Below are 23,924 nucleotides of genomic sequence, written 5' to 3'. Positions count from 1 at the left end.
TAATTTCTATTTCTAAGTCTGGATTTTATTGCAATGTCCATGTGTATGCCTTCCTCTTGCAATAATTTATTGACAAAGTTTATTGCCTGAGCACTAACAATTTCTGTTCTGGTGCTCAGGCTGGAGAGTTAATATTTCTGCAAATCCCACAGAGACAGCCTCCGGGGATGTATGGACAAGCTGGCCTCCCACCTTGGATCCTCCTGTTGACTACTTTTGAAGTATCCTCCTGCAGCCTTTGCTGCCATCCACTGTTTTTTCTATGGCTGCTACCACCATCATCTTTATCCCTCTAAGAGGCCCAGGTTCTGATGTGCCCATGCCCCCAGGATTCCAGGACTATGACTACCCAGGCATGCATGTGCACACCTGCACTTCACACCAACTGCTATGCATGCGTGCTGACTGCTGGGTCCTCAGGCGTGAACCTGTGTGTGCATGAGCCGCCGCTCCTGCAGCTTCACATATCATGCCGCACATGCATGTGGGTATGGTGAAGCAGCAGCAGCAGCAGCTCATGCACACACAGCTTATAAATAAATTCTTAATCATTTTACCTCCCAATTTGTGTTTTGTACAAAACACAAATGTACAGTCACAGCAGAACATTTCAAGCGTGGGGACTTCCTCAGCACAGGGCTCTGTGTGACTGGATTGTATGTCCATGAAACCAGCTCTGGATGTCATGCTAAGAAATATATTCTTACATAGAAGTAGAGAGTAGCATGGTGGTTGTCAGAGGCTGGTGGGAGGGAGGGATGGGGAATGGGGAGATGCTTTTCACAGGGTACCAAGTTTCAGATGGGAGGAATAAGTTTTAGAGAACTATGGCACAGCATGGTGACTATAGTTAATGTAATACATATTTCAAAATTACTCAATTAGGATTTTAATTGTTCTCATCACACAAAAAATGATAGGATGTGAAGTGATGGCTGTGTTAACCAGCTTGATTTAATCATTACATGATATAAACATATATCAGAATATCACATTATATCCCACAAATACATATAATTATTATTCATCAATTAAAAATTTTAGAAATGCATTTTTTTGCTGAAAAAATTGGAAACATTGGAAGTATGAAGCAGAGGAATGATATGATGACATACCATTATCTGCAGTGTGAAAAATGGACTGTACTTAAAAAGAAGTAGCTCTACATAAGCAGGCTTATTATCCAGAAAAAGGGGATGCATAGTTCCTCCTGGGAGTAGCCTCCTGTGTGGGTGAAGAGGTGCTTGGAGAAGAACACTTTTTAACTGCTGTATCCTCTCCACACACCACAGGCAGACCTGTCCTCATCCTGTGCAGGTGGCTGTCTAATAGCCATGAGGCCACTGATTGCTCTCTCAAAGAGTTCATTCTATAACCATGTGCAGCCTCAGCCCCAGCATTAACACGAATACCCCACAGAGACACAAATCACACTTGCAAGGATTGGGAGAGTGGTGCTTGTGCAGTTGAAATATGCAAAACTGTTCATGCCACTTTGTGGAAAGAACAGTGGCTTTAGTCCATTAATTCCTTCATCAAATACACCTTAAATTCTTAAGAAACTCAAGCATCTGAGAGATTTCTTCAAATCACTCAGATCCCATATTCCACTCCTTTCCTATGAGTGCATATGTACCAGTAGAGTAGCTGCAGTTACTTGAGGCTCATCGACACTGAAACACTTCTTGGTATTTATGGATCAGTGAAATCTTTAGGGCCTGAATTATAACAAATTAAAAAGGAAGAAAGTTGACTATGCTAGACTCTATTGTTTGTAAAAATTTGAGATTCTTTAAGTCTTTTCAAACAAAACAAATGGTTACTTATTCACTTTCATTTCATATCATTCTATTCTTCTTGCATATTCCTTAGTCATTTGTAAGAAGTTTGATCTAGTGGTTTTAAAATTTTAGCATGTGTAAGAATTTCCTGAGCATTTGTTCAAAATGTGAATTCCTCAGCTTGCACCAGAAATACTGATTCAGTATGTCTAGACCTTGAATATTTCCTTTTATCAGGCTTCTCCAATTGATTTTGATATAGTTAGTCCAGAGACCATGCTTTGACAAATGTTCCCTTAGCTTTTAAAACTTGAACCTGAAATTTCTATTTAAGAAACATTCAAATATAAAATATATTGTCAGAAATTCTCTAATACTGTGGATTTAGGAAAAAATTATATCCAGTAAATGTTACTGTTTAGTAATACTTCAAGAAAGAAAGATGGAGTCCCAAGGTTAACTGTAATGAATTCTGTATATTATCTCCTCTTTTATCATTTCTTAAACATTTAACAGATTAAAAGGTCTGAGAATTCCTAGATGAAAGGAACTCTTACTTATTGGGTTGGTGCAAAAGTAATTGCGGTTTTTGTCTTGAAAAGTAAGGTTTTTTATTTTTAAAATTTTATTTAATTCAAGGTTTCCTACATTTGGTAGAGTATCGAATATTTTTAATCCATGTAACATTTCTTGATACATACAGTGTTCATGCATAGAAATGGAAGTGTATCTTGGTATATAAGGACTTCTGAGAAACGCCTGGAAATGTTGATTTCATGATTGAAGAGGATTAAACACAACATAAATATGTGTGTGTATATATATATATTTTCACATATAAAAATATGTGTTTCTATTTAACATGCATACACATATATGCTTACATATTTATGAGACTATTATGGAAATTTGAATTCTAAATAATTTATAAATAATAATTTGTTAAGATAAGAAAACTAGTTTTACGTTATATTAAAAAGAAGATTCCCCAATTTTTGAAAGATACATTCTGATGTATTTATGGATGAAATTATTGAGTTTTGGGATTTGCCTCCAGATAACTGGAGTTGTGGAAGTAGGTTAGTGTATAGATTAAACAAGGTTGATAAGAGTTGCCATTTATTGACTCTGAGTCATGTATACATGAGAGTTTCTTATACTATCACCTCTACATGTGTGTGCTTGCAATTTTCAACAATAAAAGACAGGAAGAATATGTTAGGGGAGAGTGAATGTTTACATACAGAACAGGGAGGAACATTTCTCATTCACTTTCTGAAATCATAAGAACTGGCCACTTTTTGAAGATTGCCCTAAATATAAATGACAATCATTCATGAAGAGTTTGTAAAATTACAGAATTTTAATATTTACCATTTGCAATCTATGGCAGTGAGGTAAAAGTTATTATATAAGCACAGTTTCATCTAGCAGTCCTATTCTTAAGAAGAATAATAGAATATATGATGTGACTCTTTTAATGAATAGTCTTACTCAAATTCACATTTCATAACAGTCAATGATGTTTCCAGAATGCATTTTAGTTACAAGGACCCCAGCAGACATGAAGACTAATTACATCAAAACTTATGTCAGGATCATTTAGTGTGATTTCCTTAAACACTTAAAAATGGGACTGCTTCTCTATATCAATGACCAAATAAATACACTCTTACATTTCATGATCTCTAATTACATTTTTAGAAGCAAGGGGATGTTAGTTAAATGTATAATTGGTCTTTCCTGACCATACAGAAAACATTATTTTGTTTGTTTGTTTTGGTTTTCGTTCCTTCACCTCAGTTGAAATCCTTATCAATGTCACTTTTCAGAATAACTGCTAAGGTGTTTCTGAAGTTGTAAACTCCTCTCAAAGGATGGACAAATGTATAAGAAAAATTATCAAACTTTTCCTTTTGTACAAACATGGGGGTCTTCCTTTATCTATGACATAGAAAATGTTGCTAAGAAATCAATATAAACTAGTATATAAATAGCACTTCAAACAGGTGACAAAGCTCTCTTATATTTTCTCTCACTAGTTAACTTGTGATGTCTAGAAATAAATACTTTTAAAAATTGGTCTTTTTTTCCTAATGAATTCCTCAGAATCTCAAATTATGCTACATATTAAGATATTAGTCCTTTCCATTGCTCTTTATTTCTTCCTCTCTATACACGGTCTTCCTTCTAACTGTAGAAACTTTTTTAAATAGACATTTTTCCAAAGAAGACATACAAATGGCCAACAGGTATGTGAAAATGTGCTCAACATCATTAGTCATCAGGGAAATGCAAATCTAAACCATGATGAGATGTCACATCACACCTGTTAGGATGGTTATTGTCAAAAACACACGAGAAAACTGTTATCTAGGGTGTGGAAAAAGAGAACTCTTACCTACTGTTGGTGAGAATATTAATTGATAGAGCTATTATGGAAAACACTATGGAGGTTTCCCTAAAATTAAAAATAGGGATGCCATACAACCCAGCAATCCGCCTTGTGGATATATATCCAAAGAAAATAAAATCAATAGTCAAAGGAATGTCTGCACTCACATGTTCATTGCAGCAGTATTCATGATAGTTAAGATATGGGGATCACCTAACGTCCATCGATAGATGAATGAATAAAGAATTTGTGACATGTATACACAATGGAATATTGTTCAGCTCTATAAAAGAAGGAGATACTACCATTTGCAACAACATAGATGAATCTGGAAGAACTACGCTAGGTGAAGTAAGCTAGGCACAGAAAGAAAAATCCTGTATGATCTAACTTATAGGTGGCACCAAAAAAGTCAAATACATAGAAACAGGGAGTAGAATGGTGTTCACTCAGAGCAGAAAAGTAAGGAAAATGGGAAGATGCTATGCAAAAGGTACAAGATTATTGTTATGTAGAATAAATAAGTCTAGAAATAGAATGTACAGCACAATGATTCAGTTACCTGTATATATATCTGTATACTGTATCATAAGTACTGTATTGTATACTGAGAACTTTCAAAGAGTATAGACTTCAGGTGTTCTCATCACAAAGACACACACAAAAGAGGCAGCTATGTGAGGAAATGCGCAAGTTAACTTGCTTAGTGTGTAACCATTTTATTAAGCATAAGTAGATCAAACATTTAAGGTGTTGTACACGTTAAATATACGCAATTTTTATTTTTTAAGTGATGGGGATTCTCTCAGGTTTTGTTTGTTTGAAAGCATATTTATTTTGCATTTCTGTGGGGGGGATTTTTAAACAGGGATAGAATTCTTATTGGTATTGTCTTCAGCCCATTAAAAATGTCATTTCATTTTCTTCTGGGTTCCTTTTTTCTTTGTTATATCAACTGCCAGTCTTGTTTTTTTGGCTTAATGTATCTTTTTTACCTGATTTATTTTTCCTTTAGTTTTGCTACTATGTGCTTAGCTAGGCTTTTCTTTGCATTTGTCTGAACTGGGGCTCACATAATTTCTTAAACTGGATGCTTATTATGATTTTCAATTTTTAAAAATATCTGGCAAATATTTCTTCAAATATTGCTCATGCATAGTTTTCTTTCTCTCCTCTCTGCTCCTTTTGGAATAACAATTTTATATATGTTAAAAGTTATTCACCATATTCCATATTTTCCTTATGATCCATTCTGTCTTTCCCATTTTATTCTCTATGTTGCAGTTAAGATATTTTCTATTCACACATTCTCCCCTTTTCTTATTCTCTTTCTGCTATATCTATTCCGGTGTTAAATCAACGTATTGCGTTCTTAATGTTATCACTTGCAATTGTCAGTTCTAGACTTCCCATTGGAGTTTTAACAGATGCCATTTCCTTTCTGAAATTCTCCATCTTGTCATCTATTTTTTAAAATATATTAATCAAAATTATTTTAAAGCCCTTGAGAACTTCAAAACTTTAAAGCCCTCTGAGAACTTCAGTATTTCTATCGCTGTGACCTGTTACTGTTGTCTGGTTTTTCCTCTGGGTTTTGGTCATTTGGCCTTAGCTCCAATTATTCCTAGTAACATTTTATTGAATGCTAGACATTGTGGCTCAAAAAATGTAAATGATTTTATAGTGTTATATTTTTACTGGGGAAATTTACTTTTTTAAGCATGCAATTAGAAAAATAGCCAGAAGGTGGTCCGAAACTGATATGAATTGAGTCTGGATCTTAGTCATTTTAAGTCCTGGTTAATTTTATTCTGTTTTGTTCTGTTTCTTACTATGTCCTTCGGATGTCCTGACTCAAGTTTGAGTTGCTTAGCAGAACTTATTGTATTTGGTTTATTCAGAACCTCTGTTTGTGTCTCCTTTCACTGTAGGTCTACCAGAATTTCTGCTTTCTGTTTGGTTTCTTCATTCCCTATTTATACTGCTTAGGAATTGGCAAATTTCTGAGAAGAAAAACAGCAGGGACTGTGGGGCTCACCTCTCTGTGCTTTTGTTTTCTCCAGGCTACTGCACCTCATGTTGCAAACACATTGGCTGTTGCTGCAATTCCTTAAAATAACTGTTTTTGTTTATTTTTTTATATTTTAACAATATTTGTGGTGAACATCAGCAGGAGGTTGGTGTGATAAGCTTACTTCAACTAGTTAAGACAGATTATTCTCCATTATTATTGTTTCATAATAGATTAAGTGTGTTGGTAGAAATATTTAGGCCATTTATCAGTAGGGTTTTAGATAATAGCTTGAAGAGTATGATAATTGCTGTCAGTTAGAGAAAGAAATAAATTTAATTTTGGACAGAAGTAGAGATTCCTAACATAGAAATATACTAATTGTTTATCCAATCATCTACTGAAAACCATTTAATTAGTATTGCACCCTTACCTTATTCCAAGTTATACATTAGTATGAATGCTGAACAAAAGGAACAAAACCAAACTGAAGAACCATTAGAAGATTTCAACCCTAAGAGTGACAATATCTTGCCTATATTTTAATAGGAACATTGTAGCTTCTAGAAGGGAAACAAATAATTAGGACAAATACTTTTGAAGCTATTACTGGGTTTCCAAGCTTAATGTTTATGAACAGTTTGTCCAAATAATTCTTTCTTGTGTGTGTCAAGGGGTGGGTTTAGCGTGTGTGTGGTGTGAGGTAGTGGGTGGGGCCCGGTGAGTATTCTTTGACTTGTAGGATTTTTAGCAGTGTTCTTGTCCTCTATCTAGGATAGATGTGAGTAGACCCTTTAGTTGTGAAAACCAAAAATATTTGCATATTTTGCTAATGTCCCCTGGGAGACAAAAATCATCCTCGTTGAGCCATTCTGTGCTATAGCAATACTATGGGAAAGAGATGACATGGCTTAAAGTTTGGGCATTAAAGTGTTGAGAAGTGGTTAGCTTCTGTATGTACCTTGAAACTGAAACCATTTTGGGGCAATTGAATATGGGATTTGAATGAAAGAAAAAATTAAAAATAATCTCAAAGATTTGGTCTAAAGAACTGTCAGTGTAGACTATCATTAATATAGAGGAGAAAGAATACAGTAGAAACAAATTTGGGGAGTAAGAATCAGGAGTTCAAGGTTAGGATATAGTAAATTTGTAAGTGAAGATGATAAAATTGGCTGTTGAATTTGGAGATTAAAGAGAAATATTTGAGCTGGAATTAGCTTGATTTGAGTTTGGGAATTAACTTAAACATAATATTTAAAAACAGAAAACTGGATGAGATACTAAGGGTAGGTACAGCTATAAAATGAAGACCAAGAGAGAAAAAAAAGAAAAAAAAGACCAAGAGAAAAAAAATTATGTATATTCTATGTACATGCATGTATACGTGTATACATGCATGTATATAGAATATTCAGAATGTATATAGAATATACATGTATGTTTATATACATACATATAGATGAATATAACTATCAACTAGACTACCAGTTTAGAAAATATAACATTTCAATAATAGGGCTTTTAGGAAAAGGAATGGAATAAAACATTAAATCATTCAGGAAGATATTTTAGGACCAAGAAGTATGAGTTTCTAGAGTGACAAAGCCTGCCAAATGCCCAGTGTAATGGTTGATAACAGATTTAAAACATGACACATTATCTTGAAATTGTCAAACATTGGAGAAAACAATTCTAGAGAACAAGAGGGAAAAGATGTCACAAACAACAGATTAGAAATCAAAAAGGTTTAGGCTTTCAGAGCAGAGTAACGACTCAAAATTTCTGAAAAATAATGGTTTCCAGTCTAGAATTCTATTTCAAACTAATACCAATAAAATGTAAACACAGAATAAAGGCATTTTCAATCATGAAACATTTTTTAAAAATTGTATTTCTCTTGGATTGTTTCTCAAAAATCCACTGGAAGATTTAATCAACCAAAATGAGGGAGTAGGTTAAGAAACAGAAAGGCATGGAGTTAGGCAATGGAGCGTCAACACACAGGGCAGGCTGATATTGAAGGGAGAATATTGAGATAGATTTGAGAAATGAATTATTGGCAAGTCCATAGAAAACTAAGCAAATGAACAAAAGAAGGGAAAGCAAACACAGGAAAATCAAAGCTAATACTCTGAAATAAACCTTGGATAGAGAAAAGCAGGCAAACAAGGAAATCGGTGTGATGGGGTCTTTATTTCTCCAGGCCTAGCAAGCCAGAAATAAAGGAGTTTTTAGTCTTTATTTAATATGCTTTTCCTTTTTGTATATACAATCCATAAGTCTAAAATATTTTATATCCTCTTAGACAAGTGCATGATTATCTGCTCACTTATGTGTACCTACAGATTAAAATCTACATGCAGCACTTATCATATTTCACCACAGAGTAAAATTTAATTTCAATGCATAAATTAATCATGGTCAATATATTCCAATTTACCTTCAGGTACCGTTACTCATTTATTTACTACTTCAACATTTAAATGGTTAGGAATAAATTTTAAAAGAATACTGAGAACCTCAGAATAAAAGAAACAAATGAAGAACTAGTCTAGAGAAAGCATTGTCTAAAAGTTGAGATGTCTAAATGAGAAAACATGCAATGTTACCCTATTTCCCTAGCAAATAACAACGTAAAATGTAAACACAGATCTTTTATATTAACAAATAGTCAAAGCAGGGCCTGACATCTATTTAAACAGAACAGGCATTGTAGATTCTGTGTAATAAATTAGATACGACAACTACTCTGTTTCAAAGCTGTTAGTACGTAATAGGCAATGACTACATATTTATGACATCATATTTATATTTCTTATAAATTGTCAGTGTTCTTTCAGACTATTATCCAATAGTAACTCCACGCTGGGCTATAGCGAATTATACAATAGAAGGCTTTTGTACCTTTTTTTTGTTTTGTTTTGGGGGACTTTTTTGAGACAGAATCTTGCTGTGTTGCCCAGGCTGGAGTGCAGTGGCATGATCACAGTTCACTACAACGTTGAATTTCTGAGCTCAAGTGATCCTTCCATCTCAGCTTTCCAAGTAGCCAGGACCACAGACATATACCACCATGCCTTACTAATTATTTTTTATTTCTAGTAGAGATAAGGTCTTGCTATGGTCTTAAACTCCTGGTCTCAAGCAATCCTCCCACCTGGTGCAATCCAGCACCTTTTAAAGTGCTGGGATTACAGGCATGAACCACCACACCTAACCTGTAGTTTTGTAGAAGAGGAAAGTAGAAATGTTTATTTTGCCTGGCAATAAGCCCTAATACAAATGATATTTTCTTCTGAATGTTTCATGTTGGGATGAGGGGAGTCAAAAATGAGAAAATAAAACCCAGAAAAAGAGGATAAGGCTAAGTTTGGTTCATGTGATTATTTTTCCCCTTTTCCACGTCCTTCAACCCCATTCCTCTTTTGGACTTGAAAGCATTTGGTAACTACTTGTGTAAGTATTCAGGATCTAGAGACTGAAAACATAGCTTGCTTCTGAGGAAGTCTTTTCCATCTTAATAACACACTTTATTCCTAAAAAAACAATGGCCGTAGAGCATAAGTGACTACTGATGCTCTTAATTTAGGGATAGAATTAATTTAGGGATAGAATGCCTAAGAAGGAGAATAGTCTAATTGCTTATTTTAGGGTCAGAATAGAGTCAAGGTAAATTAACAAATTTCCAATTCCTAATTAATTATTAATTAAAAACTCAAGAAACAAGTAAGCACAAGTGTTTGCAGGTTTGGGCAGAAAACTGAAGATAAAAAAGACTTAATAGTTTGAGATATATATATACACACATATATGCATATAAGTATATACATATGTATGCATATATGTATATACATATGTATGTATATGTGTATGTATACACATATATGTATATTTGTATATAGTTACCTGCAGAATAAATGTATTGGTTAAAGTGTTTTTTTATTTTAATAAAAATAGGAGATGGATAGCTAGTGATTTATACTGTATGAATGAGACCAAATGCAAAAGAATACACAATATAAGACAGCATTTGAATGAAATCTATGGTGAGAAAATTATTACAGTAGCTGCTTCTAGGAGTGTAGTAGGAACAAGGATTAAGTGACATAAAAAAAGTTCTAGATGTTGGGTGATAATAATGTTCTATATCTTGTGTGTTTTGGGTTACAAATGCCATTTTCAAAATTTAGTGGATATACATTAAAATTTATATATTTTATTATATGCAAATGCACATAAATATTGCACTCTATTGAATTTTTACATATAAAAATGTACATACAAATATTGCACTCTAATGAATGAAGTCTGCAGTATTTAGGAGGAAGTACTAATATCTGCATGTTACTATACTTTTATTCCTGCTGGACTTTGTTTCAACACTGTCATGTAAAATTGTCTAATGCAGTTTTTAATACGTACATTTGTTGGAAGATGGAAAAGAAGGAAAGCAAAAGTTCTGCCACTTACTAACACAGGGACCTTGGGCAAGTGGTTTTAGCAACCTATTTCTCAATCTCCCTTGTATAAAATGGAGATGATAATATCTGTTTCAAAGCATTGCTCTGAAAGTTAAATGAGATGATATACACAAAGAACCTATCATGGTGCCTAGGACATAGACTGTGTTTAACAAATAGTAATGAATAATAATAATAAAGAATACAAGATGAATAATGATAAAAACTAAGTCGTCAAGATCCACGTTAGTTAGTAATCGCAGGTTAACATAATTTCAGAGGCTGTGCATTAACCACTTTAGGAAGTGGTCTATACTCTTCTGTGTCTGATCTCCTTCAACTGGCATAACCCAATAGCTATACACCCCCTATTTTTATCAACATTAAACAAAACAAAACTTTGACCAATAATTGGTTTAAACTATGCAGTAAAAATATCTTGAAAAAAGTGGTAAAACCTATACTATATTAACATCCATCCTTTACATTATATTTTGTAAAATATGCATTAAGAAAAAACACAGCTGTATGACATATGTGGTAACTTAATCTGATTGACATATGCTACATTTTAAAAAAGACTATGAACTAAATTGTCATGAAGACCGAGATAACATTGATCTTAGTGGGTTTGCTTAAATCGATGCACGTTTTTGCTTGTTTTTACATTTTTACTTGAAGAGATTGTAGTATTCAAGTTTCAATAATTCACGCAGCATCACTTTCAATATTGGAACGGGAAAATTTTTCATCTGACCAATATAATAACTCGTTATATATTTTCTCACCTTGAAGTAATTTTTACCATCAGTAATTTTTAAATCAAAATCTTCACTCTGTTGAAATGCTTTCAGTCATTCTGTGTAGGAACGTGGTGCGTGGAATTGAACATTTTTGGGGAGATTTTAGTGCTACTGGAGACTTCTCTGGTGTTTTCAAGTACTACGATATGACAAATGTATTCCAATACATCTTGTCATTTCTCTGAAATTGTACTTTTGGTTTTCTCAATCAAGCTGGGCTTGTCGATAAAGCTGGGCTTGAGATCTCAAATCCTTCAAACTGCCTTTTAGAGCCACAAAGCTTCCAATTATTTACATATCTTGGGCATTTCTCTTAGTAAACTTAGACCTGTATCATTCTGCTGGAGAAAATGGATAGGCCACTCTGTAATGGTGGTATAATAAAGACTTCTATCACAAAGAATAAACAACTAAATGAGCAGCAATAAACTTAATTTGCACATTAGATATGCTTTTCCAAGTTCCGACATTTCAGTTGAAAATAACACTGAAGCAATGAGGCCTATAATTGAACATCCAAAACTTCTCCAGTGGGGAAACAGAAACAAATGTTGCCTGCAAACAAGATCATTTTTATAGCCTGCTGTTACTCTGTTTTTTAATAATTTTCCAAATGCCAGATCAAATAATTTCTCCTTTTATGTGATTTTCATATACCTCTTAGTGTATGTACACATTGTAATTTTAATCTCAGTCCTCCAAAATGAAAACACTTAAACTCTCTTTCCTCTTGATTCCTTGTTTGTGCCTATGAAACATGTCCTCAAATTATACTGGGCATCTTCTGAGGCACTGGAAAGGCTGCTGCTAATTGCACTCACAATGTTTGAATGGAAAATTGCTTTGTCCTGCTGCATTAGTGAAATAGAAATTTCCAACATACAGTGCAGATAACTTCAGAATCCTCTTAACACAGATAAGCCATATCAGCTAAAAACTAAGCTGGAAAATATCTCACTCTTGTAACTATTATCTTTTCCATGTTATCTAACAACAACATTTCTTGCATGACTGAGGCTGATAAGTAAATTCAAAGGGAGATGATTGTTTTATCAGCTTTACAGAAATTTCTCATTTGCTCCTTAACACTCTATTACTCTTAAGGTCACTATACACTGATTTTGGCTTGAGAAACAAAATTATATTTGATTCTGTAACAACAATCATGTGAATATTACTGATGAGAAAATATACACACACATATACACAACTATTAAGCCATCTTAAAAAACAACCAGATGACTATACACCCAATAGTCAAGAAAATGGTTCAATTGATGTACACTATTATAATTTTTTCCTATGCTAGGCTTCAAATTTGTAGGTTGTAAAATAATAATTCCTTGGCAGTGATGTCTTCAACATTTTTACATGAAAGGGAATTAGAGATAACAGTCTAGTTAAGGGGACATGGTAATAATAGACTTAGAACTGTGCTTGTATGACAGTCACATGATTTAATAAAGATTAAACATTACAGATAAATAATAAAGCAACGTTTTTAAGGCTTCTTCATACTGTACACACATTTTGTGTTTATTTTATTTATATGTATTTATGTGGTTAAGTATGTACATGTTTATATTGCATAGGATAAGTCTTGTTAATGACAAAGAAGCAAAAGACCCCAAAATCCACTTAAAATGGGATGTGGATATGTCATGAAGGTTAAAATATAACAAAATTTCCTTCCCATTATTAGGTGTAAATGCATGAAAGTAACTTGATAATCATGTATAGTGACATCAGTTACATTAGCATGTACCCTTTTTGCATATGTAAGTTAGTCTCCTGTACTGCACTAGAAATACCAAAACAATGAATTCTCTTCATAAATTTTTGGATTTTGATGTAGGTCCAGGCTTGTACTCCCTTAGGAGAGTGAGGTGATTGATGTCTGTCAGAAATATAAGATTACAAACATTACAATTGGAAAGTGAATGCATGTAAAACGGTTGGTAAAATGTTCTTTTTTTGCAAAGTGTCCTAAGAAGCTCAGACCCTGAAAAATTGAAAACTGTCAGATTTTAGAGCAAGGAAGCCAGTATGAAAAGTATCCCTATGAACTAAGCTGTATAAGATAATAGCATTTTATTAAATCAATAAATATTTACTGGGCACATACAGCTCCCGACAATGTTCTAGGACTTATGGTTCATCATTGATTAAAACAAAAATCCCTGCCCTCTTTATGCTTCTGTTCTAGAAGGGAAAAAAAGACAAAAAACCATAAACATAATAACTAAGTCAAGTACACTTATCTCAGAAGATAAAAAGTGGTATGGAAGAAGAAAGAGTGGATCTGACTAAGGTAACAAGGAATGCCGAGTGGGATAACTTTGTTTCAACAACCTTAGCAAAGGACACTAGAAATGAACAAACAAAAATGTAAGTCAGATTTTGTTTTTTTTTTTTAATTGAGCTATCTTGATTAATTATTTTTTTTACTTGTGGAAAGAGCAGAGTACCTGGGGATTATGGTGTGATTTATGGAACTTATTTCTATCATAAGAACTAGAAAACTAACTTGCAGAAAACATGGCTATATTACACATCCGAAATATGCAAATGTTACATCCAGAATGCAGTACAGTGGCTTCCGAGTTTCTCAGTTAATATTTTTGTTAGTCGTCAACTTTTATTTTTCTTTCATCAATTATCAGTGGACAATGAATATTATGATGTCAAAAGTTTAAGAAACACTGGAGGAAGAGTGCCTATTCATTCTGTTCAATCTATCCATTAACTTTTGTTTTTCTTATCCTCCAGAGTGAGGAAATCCCCATCACTGCATTTTAGCAGCAAAACCATTGGCCCTGCTCCCAGATCACCAGTATTCTAAAGAAACTCTCTTTTAAAAACTACGTTGCTACTGCTGGTATTTTCTATCCTTTCTATTTCATGTTTTAATGCCCTCTGGATTTTTCCATACCTAGAAGATTTAACTGCAATGACTTTTTATCCTTCACCACATTTTAATCTTCTGCTGTAATGAAATTAGTGCATACTACCTACACCTTCTTAATTTGAAATGATGTAATAAATCCCTTTTTTCCCCTTAAAGAACTTGTTATTTTTTCAAATATAAAGCATCCACATTTTTCAGTGTCTGAGTATTGCCAAAACTTTGCTGGAGAAATAGTCTGTTTTTAAATATAGCCATAGCATCTATCTTGAAACACTTAAGTCCATCTCTGTCTTAAAAATTGATGACAATACAATCTTAAGGAAGAGAAGTTTTTCAAAATGTGCCACACTGGTTGGATTTTGACGCATCAAGTTTTATCAGTCACATTTCCCCAGAGTACTTTAGACAATTGTCATCATAATGTAATACACTTGAGACAAGTTGGCAGAAATATCCTCCAGGCTCAAAGGTGGGCGTTTATTTTCCTTGAGATATTTTAAATGATGGTTGAAGTGTAGCAGCTAACTACTTTTTTATTGAATATATTTATTTTTAATGGAAAAGATGAGAAAGCACCAAATGCTGATTTTAATCATTTGGGCTTAATTAGCCGCTTAAACTGCTTTATCAAGAGAGCCTTTTTTATCATCCAGGAGGCAATGAAATGATAGAAGTGATACAGCTTCCAGTAAACATACTAGTTTTATGAGCTGAGATTCAACAAAATAAAGCAGCAAAGATAAGGAATAGATACTTCTAATATTAATTATGTCCCTTGGTGATACATGTAGGAACATTTGGATTGGTACTGATTTAGAAATCTTAAAAATAAACTATAGAATTTATCTCTATAAATTGTATGAGTTTATCTGGTAACTGTGAGGAAAATACAATAATGATTCACATAGATTTCAGTTTTTTCTCTTTGAAAAGAACTGCTTATTAAAGGATGTGACTCTGCATTTCATTAGTTTTGTACCTGGAGTTATATAAACAAATTAGCCAGTTATGTATTTGGTAGCCTTATATACATGCAAATGTTTCATACAAAAATAAATATTCTGAAAGACATTTGACCAAAAAAATGTTATCCAGTGACTTTATCAAAACGTCCATGGCCCCTAACATTAAGGCTTATGTAAAAAGCCAAATAATTTAGGTGTAGGTTTTAACTCTAATTATATTCTGACAGCATTTTCGATTGCCAAAGTATTCACATCTACCACGGTATCCCACTGGCAAAGTGTGCATGATGTTAATGAGTACAGTAATGGATCTCTTAACACAAATTGTAAAATCAACTATTTCACATATACAATATGGTACAGGTTTGACACCGTGATACAAGTCATGATACTCCTGCAGATTTACAATGTTCATCAAGCACAAACGAAGATAATGTGATACCTTTTACAATGAGGCTGCCAGTGTTCTTTGCGGTGCCAAACTGATTTGTGGCTATGCACGTATATGATCCAGCATCTGACCTGGTAACATTATATATCTTGAGGCTGCCATCCTCCGAGAGAAATATTCTAAAAAGAAAATACATAATTAATGGAAGTAAAGCTCTTCAACATTGGTAAATCATAAGTGTTTATTTTTATTTTAAAACTTTACTAAAATCATGGGTATATGTGATAATATGAATTGATTCCTTTCCTATTATTCTGTTCTTCATTGTGAGCTATCTCTGGGTCTACATATTAGAGTAAATGGTGCTTGCTTTTATTCTGACACAATATTGATAATGATCAGTTCTATAATTTGGATTGTCATTGTTGATTTCAAAACATATTAAAAATAAAATCAGTGCTTGATAGTATAATGTCAAGTTGCTTGATGAATAAGAAATGCAACTATTTACTGTGTATTTTCCAAAGTCAACTCACTGGTGAAAATTGAACTTGGCCTAGAAGAAACGCAAGCTGATTTTCCACAATTAGTCTGTGTCTTTTTAAACGTGGTTTGTCTTAGCATTTTTTGTGGCCACACAACAGGATGTTGAACCATGACAGTATTTGCCAGTGCTGATGAGTTGAAGAAACTATCCATATGGTTCCATGGCCAGAGGGCCATGCTTATTATGTGGCCTATCCCATCAAAAAGAAGAAGGAAGTAGTAGAAAGACTAAGGCTTCATGGGTTAATTATGAATTAATATTAATATTCCTAAAAGATAGAGCATGCAAAGGAGGTTTATCTGCCAAAGAAGTTCCCATCTTTCATAATACAATCCATATTAAATTTTCTCTGAAACTCTAGCATAGTCTAAAGCACAATGCCACTGAAATCAGAAAAAAAAACAAAAAACAAAACCGAGGTTTGTTCCCTGAAAAATTCACCATCAAATGTAACAAGAAGAGACCAAAAAAATGTAAAAACAAAAGGATTTGTCCAATTTTAGGCTACTATATTTTATATCTTACAAATGTAGTTACCAACCTTTTAAAAACGTTAGTAGGTAGGATTGTATCAAAATAAGTGACAACATACTAATTTTTAACAACAGTTTTAAAGGCAAAAAAGGCTAGACAATTTGCATGCATGCCGTATCCATTAACAATAACAAAATAGTATTTGCTGCATTGCAAACATATCATTGTTTCTAATATATGTATAACACAAAATGTAGCTAACATAATTAATTACTCAATTTGAAACACAGAGAATACAAGCCAACTACAATTTGTATGAAGCCAGCTTCTGATATTGGATTTATTATTAATAACAGATTCCAAATTCTGTTATCAGTGAGTGGAAGGAGCCACATCTGAATTTAGAATGTTCCATGGCATGTAATCAGATTTTTTTAAGTCATTACCTTAGAGTATTCCCCAATAGCAGACATTTAATGTCTTATTTAATTTTTGAGATGTCTAGTGTACTAGATCTCAATTTACATAAACAATTGAATTATGCCATTATTGATAGAGTAACAAAACTATTCTATTATGCAGCAAACATGAGCCAAATATAATTCTTTATCTAATTTCAATTAGAAGAAGTAAATGTGAAGAGGTAAATTAGAAGAGGTAAATGAGAAGCTTTTGGGTGCATCTACCCCTAACATTTAGAAATAACTAGGAATTTTGAGCAACACAGAAACCTGGACTATTGGCCAATAAAAAAACACATGACAGAAATGATATGTCTGCTGATATCTAAAGGCCACCAAGCAGATTTTCCAGCCACTAAGTCAATGCCAATGTTTATATTTCATATAATTTTTCACACAACTTCCAGAAAGGGATAATTCATGTGTGCAGTGGTACCCTGAGTATACTACCCCTCTCAGGCTCCGTAGGTCCTCAATGTTTGCTAAATTGAGTTGAAATTGCCATCATTGAGGCTGATTATTTCTTATGAAATTTTAATCAATACCTCAATATTTCTCAAGTGCTTACTACTGTTTAAGGTACTGAGAGAGCAAACTAAGAAAAGTTAAAATCTGCCCTAGACTAACTAGCTAAGTAGCAGAGAATGCAATTATATCTAATTATCCTAGTACTCATGCTTTTTCCAGAGCCTTTACTTTGCCTTACGTTTAGTAAAACAATTCTGCATGTTAATTATATGGTCCAAGAAGTTTCAGCAGAGTCATCACTACATGCCTTAAAGATACTCCATGTGTTTACTCCTCAAAATGTGGTCTTATTCCAGACCTAATGAATCAAACTGCATTTTCACAAGACACCCTATGCACTGTAGTACATACAGTGACTAGTATGTACAATAAAGTTTGAGAAGTATTGATCTATTTACTATTAAACTTTAATCTGAAAAATTTTTCTTTACTTCAAAGTAAGACTGCATCTTGCTTATGATCTTATGAAAATAATTTATAAAAGAATAACATACATTTTAAATGTTTTATAAAATTAACCAAACTAGTAAACAAATTGATTATGATTTGTTAAAATAAACTTTAAAAATTCTCTCTGTTGATCTATGACATAGAAATTCAAAGATGTAATCATAACTAAAGATTTTATGGCATAACAAGCAGTACAGATATTTGAATGTATCACTTAGATTTCTCCCTTAATTATTAAGAGATATTAAAATATAGTAAAAAATTAATTAATATAAACAGAATCAAACAACTTGATCATTGTCTCAATTTTATTAAGAAAAAAATTAAATAAAAACTATAAAATTAAGAATTTCCAGTTTTTTAACATATCTAAACGTGTCTTAACAGAAATGATTTAAAAACAAACAAAAAGAAGGAACACTCAGTAAAGATCAAACTGTACCGAGCAATTGGCATTTTCAGATAAGGCGAAATGCACGTGTAAGAATTAACTGGAACATTTTAATTGATGGTTTTGGTAACATTCATAGAGAAAGATTGATTTTTTCCATTCTTCTGTTAGAATATGCAAAAAAGATACTTTATCTCAAGGACTGGTAATAACATCTCAGTGAAAGATATTAAAATATTCTACCTTCATTTGCTTCTCTGGCATTTAAGAAAAAAACACACACAGCCAGAAATAAAGATAAGCTTGGCTATCTGTAAAAAACAGGAAAACCTGATAACAAAAATAGAGATTTGCATGAATAATTTGTAAAAAGCATACAGTTACAGGGAAAACAGCAAAAGGTAATACCATGATTACATATATGTATATTATTATATGAGGATTTAAGGTTGACGTTATACTACTAATCTACAATGAATAATAAATATATGTATGGAAATTTGTGAGCACCATGAAATGACGGAAAGGCTTCCAAAAATTCAACAGCAGTTTAAATGCATGATTGAAGGTGGAGCAATGTTAAGATACTTTTTCCTTCTTAATCAGCAAGTACTTACTAAATGTCTACTGTGTTTGAAACAGTATGTTAGGTGTTACAATGGGAATGTGAAAATAAAAAGTGTTAGATATAAAAGGTACTCTTTTCCACATTAAAACTCATTGTTATGCATTTATGGAGGTTATGACTTATTATAGGGAGCTGACTCTGCACAGGCCCTCTAGTAAGTGTGTAATAAATGTTAACTCATCGAATGCTTAAGACAAACTTCTGGGCTAGTTATTGTTTGCACCCATATTTTATAAATCAGGAAACAGGCATAAAGAGAAGCAATAAGTGACTCAAGGTACCCACTAGATGGTAGAGGGCTCAGATTCTAACTATATCTTTCTTTAGACCGGAAAACACTTATTTTAGCAAGTTCTCTTTCAGTTCATTTCCAAAACATAGCTTACCGATAGCAGAGTTACTAAAAGCAGCATAAATATAATCTATATGTGTATGTACATATGTCTGTGTGTGTGTGTGTGTGTATACATACAATTTTATTTTTATAGAATGACCTTTAATATTGGAGATTTAAAATCTGACCTTCAGAGTCCAATAACTCTCTAAAATGTAATGGAACATTTGTGTGTGTACATGTATATGCATTTTCTCAAGATTCTTAGCTTATGTGGCATCTTAAAGGCAGGCTTAATATCCATTCCCCTGCTATGGAAGAGAGTTTTCACCATAAGTATCTTAACACATGAGGCACTAATGATGGTCATGCTAATACTAAGGATTTTTTTTCTTCTTTTCTTGTGCCATCCTGTGCAATTATAGTGTAATTAGCAGAGTGGATAACAATGTGGGCTTTGAGGTCAAACCACTTACTTATGACCGAATCTGAATCCCAACATTTGATTTTTGTATTACTGGGCCAAGTTAATTAATGGCCCAAGTCCTTGTTTTTCTTTCTGTTTTTTTTGTTTGTTTGTTTGTTTTTTGTTTTTGTTTTCTGTCTATAGCATAGAAATACTAACATTACCTGTGTCACAGAGTCATGAGGATTAATTGATATAAATAGTTCAAAATGCTTAGCACGATACCTGACTCCATTAGCAGTCAATAGGTAGGCTTTTAATGAACCGATTTCTCATCCTGCCTAAGAATGTAGGCACATCTACAACTCCATGAGGAATAAACAACAAGGAAAGAAGAAATTGTTTTATCACATTGCATTTTGAACAAAGAGGCCTAACTACTATATACGGGCTTTTGGAAAGGAGTCTAATGCCAGCAAAACTGTGCTCAGCATTAAGTTTCACTGCTTAAAATCCTTCCTTGAATTTATGCAACCTCTTGTCTGTGTTCTTAGCTACTTAATCTTTTTGATCTACAATGCTCTAATTTTTATTTTAGGAATGATGATGTGATTGTTGTGAAAGTTAAGTTAATTAAATGCTAGATATTAATCTAATTCTTATTCTTAGTTGATACTAATATTTGGTATTTTCTCTCCTCCAAGACTCCAGTTACTATTTCTGATTCTCACTCTGTTTGTTGCTTATGCCTAATGTCTTCTTAAAATTCTTGCCTATGGCTGGACTCAGAAGTATGTTATGTGGCTTCAACTAAGCTCCGGTTGTCAATCCCTAGACTCTCCTTGGTTTTGGCGTCACCAAATTCTGACATTTGACTTATGGTGTTGGTATGTTTCCTCCTTATTTCCTCAATAAGTTTAGTGATAACACCATTTCTCTCATGTCTTTATTCTCTAATATCCACCTAATTAGAATATTTTAACTGTTCACACAATTTAATAGAAAAATTTTCCCCAAATTACCAAACCTCAGTATTCTGTTTAGATAATTAAATCACAGGTTATAGCATTTGCATTTAAAATGTTCTGTAAAATTAGAATTTAAAGGCATTTACATGTGTAGATATAGTATGACCATTCAACTAATAGAAAAATTAATAGCGTTTGTATTGTACCATGCTATTCCTCTAATTCATTATGGGTCAAAATTCAGAAGAACAAGCTGTGTCTGACAGTTAAGTGACACTGGGCAGATTTTATAGTGGCTTTAGAATACAGAACATGCACAAAACTAAGCCAATAACATATAAACATTTCAAGGTTAACTGATAAGTTGAAGGCAGACTTCTTAGAGCAGTTGAACATGCAACATTTTAATCTTCCCACTTCCCCATCAGGGAAGGTAGGTAGTATACACAGAAAACACAAGGAACAGATGTCCTACCCTTTTGCCTGATTTTATACCTATTACCTTCTACTCGATGGGTCATAATGAATAGAACATCAGAAAGGAGAAGAATCACATCAAATCCACTTGGAGGGCTTCTTTTTTTTTTTTTTTTTTTTTTTTGAGACGGAGTCTCGCTCTGTGACCCAGGCTGGAGTGCAGTGGCCGGATCTCAGCTCACTGCAAGCTCCGCCTCCCGGGTTTACGCCATTCTCCTGCCTCAGCCTCCCGAGTAGCTGGGACTACAGGCGCCCGCCACCTCGCCCGGCTAGTTTTTTTTGTATTTTTTAGTAGAGACGGGGTTTCACCGTGTTAGCCAGGATGATCTTGATCTCCTGACCTCGTGATCCGCCCGTCTCGGCCTCCCAAAGTGCTGGGATTACAGGCTTGAGCCACCGCGCCCGGCCGGAGGGCTTCTTTACGTGCAGCATGTGCATCAAATTTTGTGTTATTTTAAGGAATTACATCAAGACCAATGCGGAATGTTTTTACCCTGTTTTCCTGGTGTATTAGTCCATTTAGTGTTGCTATATCAGACTGCCTGAGATTGAGTAATTTATAAAGAAAAATGGTTTATTTGGCTCATGATTCTGGTGGCTGGAAGGTTCACGGTTAGGCAGCTGAAGCTAGTGAGGTTCTCAGGCTGCTTTGACTCATGGCAAAAAGCAGAAAGAAACTGGTGTGTGCAAAGAGGTCACATGGCAAGAGGGGAAGCAAGAGAGAGAGACTGAGGAAGCCAGACTCTTTTTAAAATGCTCTCTAGCAGGAACAAATCTATTCTCAAGAGAGCAAGAACTCACTCACCCCAGAGGGAGGGCATTAATCTATTAAGGAGAGATCTGTCCCCAAGGCCCAAACAGGCTCCACCTCCCAAAATTGCCACGTGAAGGATAAAATTTCAACATGAGTTTTAGTGGGGACAATCCATATCCAAACCATAGCACCTGCATTTCATGAACTAATACCTGTTCATAATTATTTCAATACAGTAGAGATTAACATTCACATTCGTTTTTGTCATGACAGCAAATCTAATATCTACAGAATACTTAATTTATTTACATATAGAAAACAGATCTGTACATGTAGATTCCAAGGTGTGAATAGAAAATAAGGAATGCTCCAGATTTTTTGTTTGATATCAGCCATAACTTAGTGCAAAGTTTGAGGACAAAGAGGATTAGAAATAGCTAAATTTCTTAAACTAAAAAAAAAAAAAAAAAATTGGGTCATTGGGCAATTATAATTTCTTATTGCTGAAACTAGAGCAATACTGCTATTTTTATAGTTAGATTATTAACTGGAGTATTGCTTCCAGTTCTGTCTAAAGATAATGCTGTAGACCATGAAATTTTAATTGACTCTCTAATTTTACTGATATTTGGAAATTGTAAAATTGATTTGATTAAAATGAGTTAGATAAGAAGTAGAAATGTGGGTATAAATTCTTCCTGTTCACAATTTAAGTTTTAGGTAAAATCTCCCACTGGAATCTATTTTAGATCAAATACTGATATTGTGGTAAAATGTCCCACTGGAATCTGTTTTAGATCAAACATTAATATTGCATTTTAATGATTTTTCACCTATTATACTTATGGTGTAATATCTATGCTAATCTCACTGTCATTTAATAAGCTATCTTTTAAAAATTTCTTATTTTAACAAACCACAGAAAAAATCAATCTACAAGCAAGTAAATTACAAAGTTTGCTCATTTAAATCAAAATAAAGGTTGTCCTTTCCATCATTTTGTGTCAATAACTTTAATTACAAGTAATTGTATGACTGGGCATGGTGGTTCATGCCTGTAATCCCAGCACACTGGGAGGCCAAGGAATCACTTGAAGTCAGGAGTTCGAGACCAGACTGGCCAATATGGTGAAACCCCATCTGTACTGAAAATACAAAAATTAGCCGGGTATGGTAGTTCGTGCCTGTAATTCCAGCTACTCAGGAGGCTGAGGCAGGAGAATCACTTGAGCCCAGGAGGTAGGCCAAGATGGTGCCACTGCACTACACAGCCTCGTGGACTGAGACCTTGTCTCAAAAAAAAAAAAAAAAAAGTAATTGTACATAAGTAGTTATACACACAAAAAATCTGACACCCTTGTCCAGGCAAAATTCAAAGATTTAATCAATGGATTAGTGAAAACCTAATTTATCATTCCTTATAAGATTGTCAATGTAGTAAAAATGAAAAAAAGCAAAAGAGATAGACATGAAGTGAAAATGAAGTACTATCTCAAGAGAGACACGATAGAGGGAACAGAGGAAAAAATCTAAATCTGGCCACTGTACCAAATAATGTAGATCACATTTGCTGCAAAGCACATGCACAGACAATTGTTCATCAGTTCTGAACAAGTGGAAACACATATCGAAAAATTCAGGAAAATTTATAGAAAGGACTGTTAAATATTGTATTCATCTATTTTATTTTGTCTGACTTTGGGGAAAGAACACAAATATTTATTTTCAGGGAAGAGTTGTGTGAGTCCCAAAGAGGAAAGAAATGTTTATAATTTGCAAATCTTTCTTT

At 33.6% G+C, this 23,924-nt stretch overlaps 1 protein-coding gene across 3 annotated transcripts in view; it reads right to left on the bottom strand.

Annotated features, from left to right (window-relative positions):
- Positions 1 to 23,924, bottom strand: part of CNTN6 (contactin 6) — a 306,520-nt gene that overhangs the window by 28,967 nt on the left and 253,629 nt on the right. For all 3 annotated transcript variants that reach the window (XM_011937225.1, XM_011937224.1, XM_011937226.1), the window contains one exon: positions 15,769 to 15,896. In XM_011937225.1, coding sequence (XP_011792615.1) covers positions 15,769 to 15,896 — 128 coding nt within the window. The remainder of the gene's footprint in view (positions 1 to 15,768; positions 15,897 to 23,924) is intronic.

The sequence above is a fragment of the Colobus angolensis genome, unplaced genomic scaffold (assembly GCF_000951035.1).
Source record: "Colobus angolensis palliatus isolate OR3802 unplaced genomic scaffold, Cang.pa_1.0 Scaffold160, whole genome shotgun sequence".
Classification (NCBI taxonomy): domain Eukaryota; kingdom Metazoa; phylum Chordata; class Mammalia; order Primates; family Cercopithecidae; genus Colobus; species Colobus angolensis.
The sequence above is the reverse complement of the archived record's forward strand: the minus strand, read 5'-3'. Positions and strand labels throughout refer to the sequence as shown.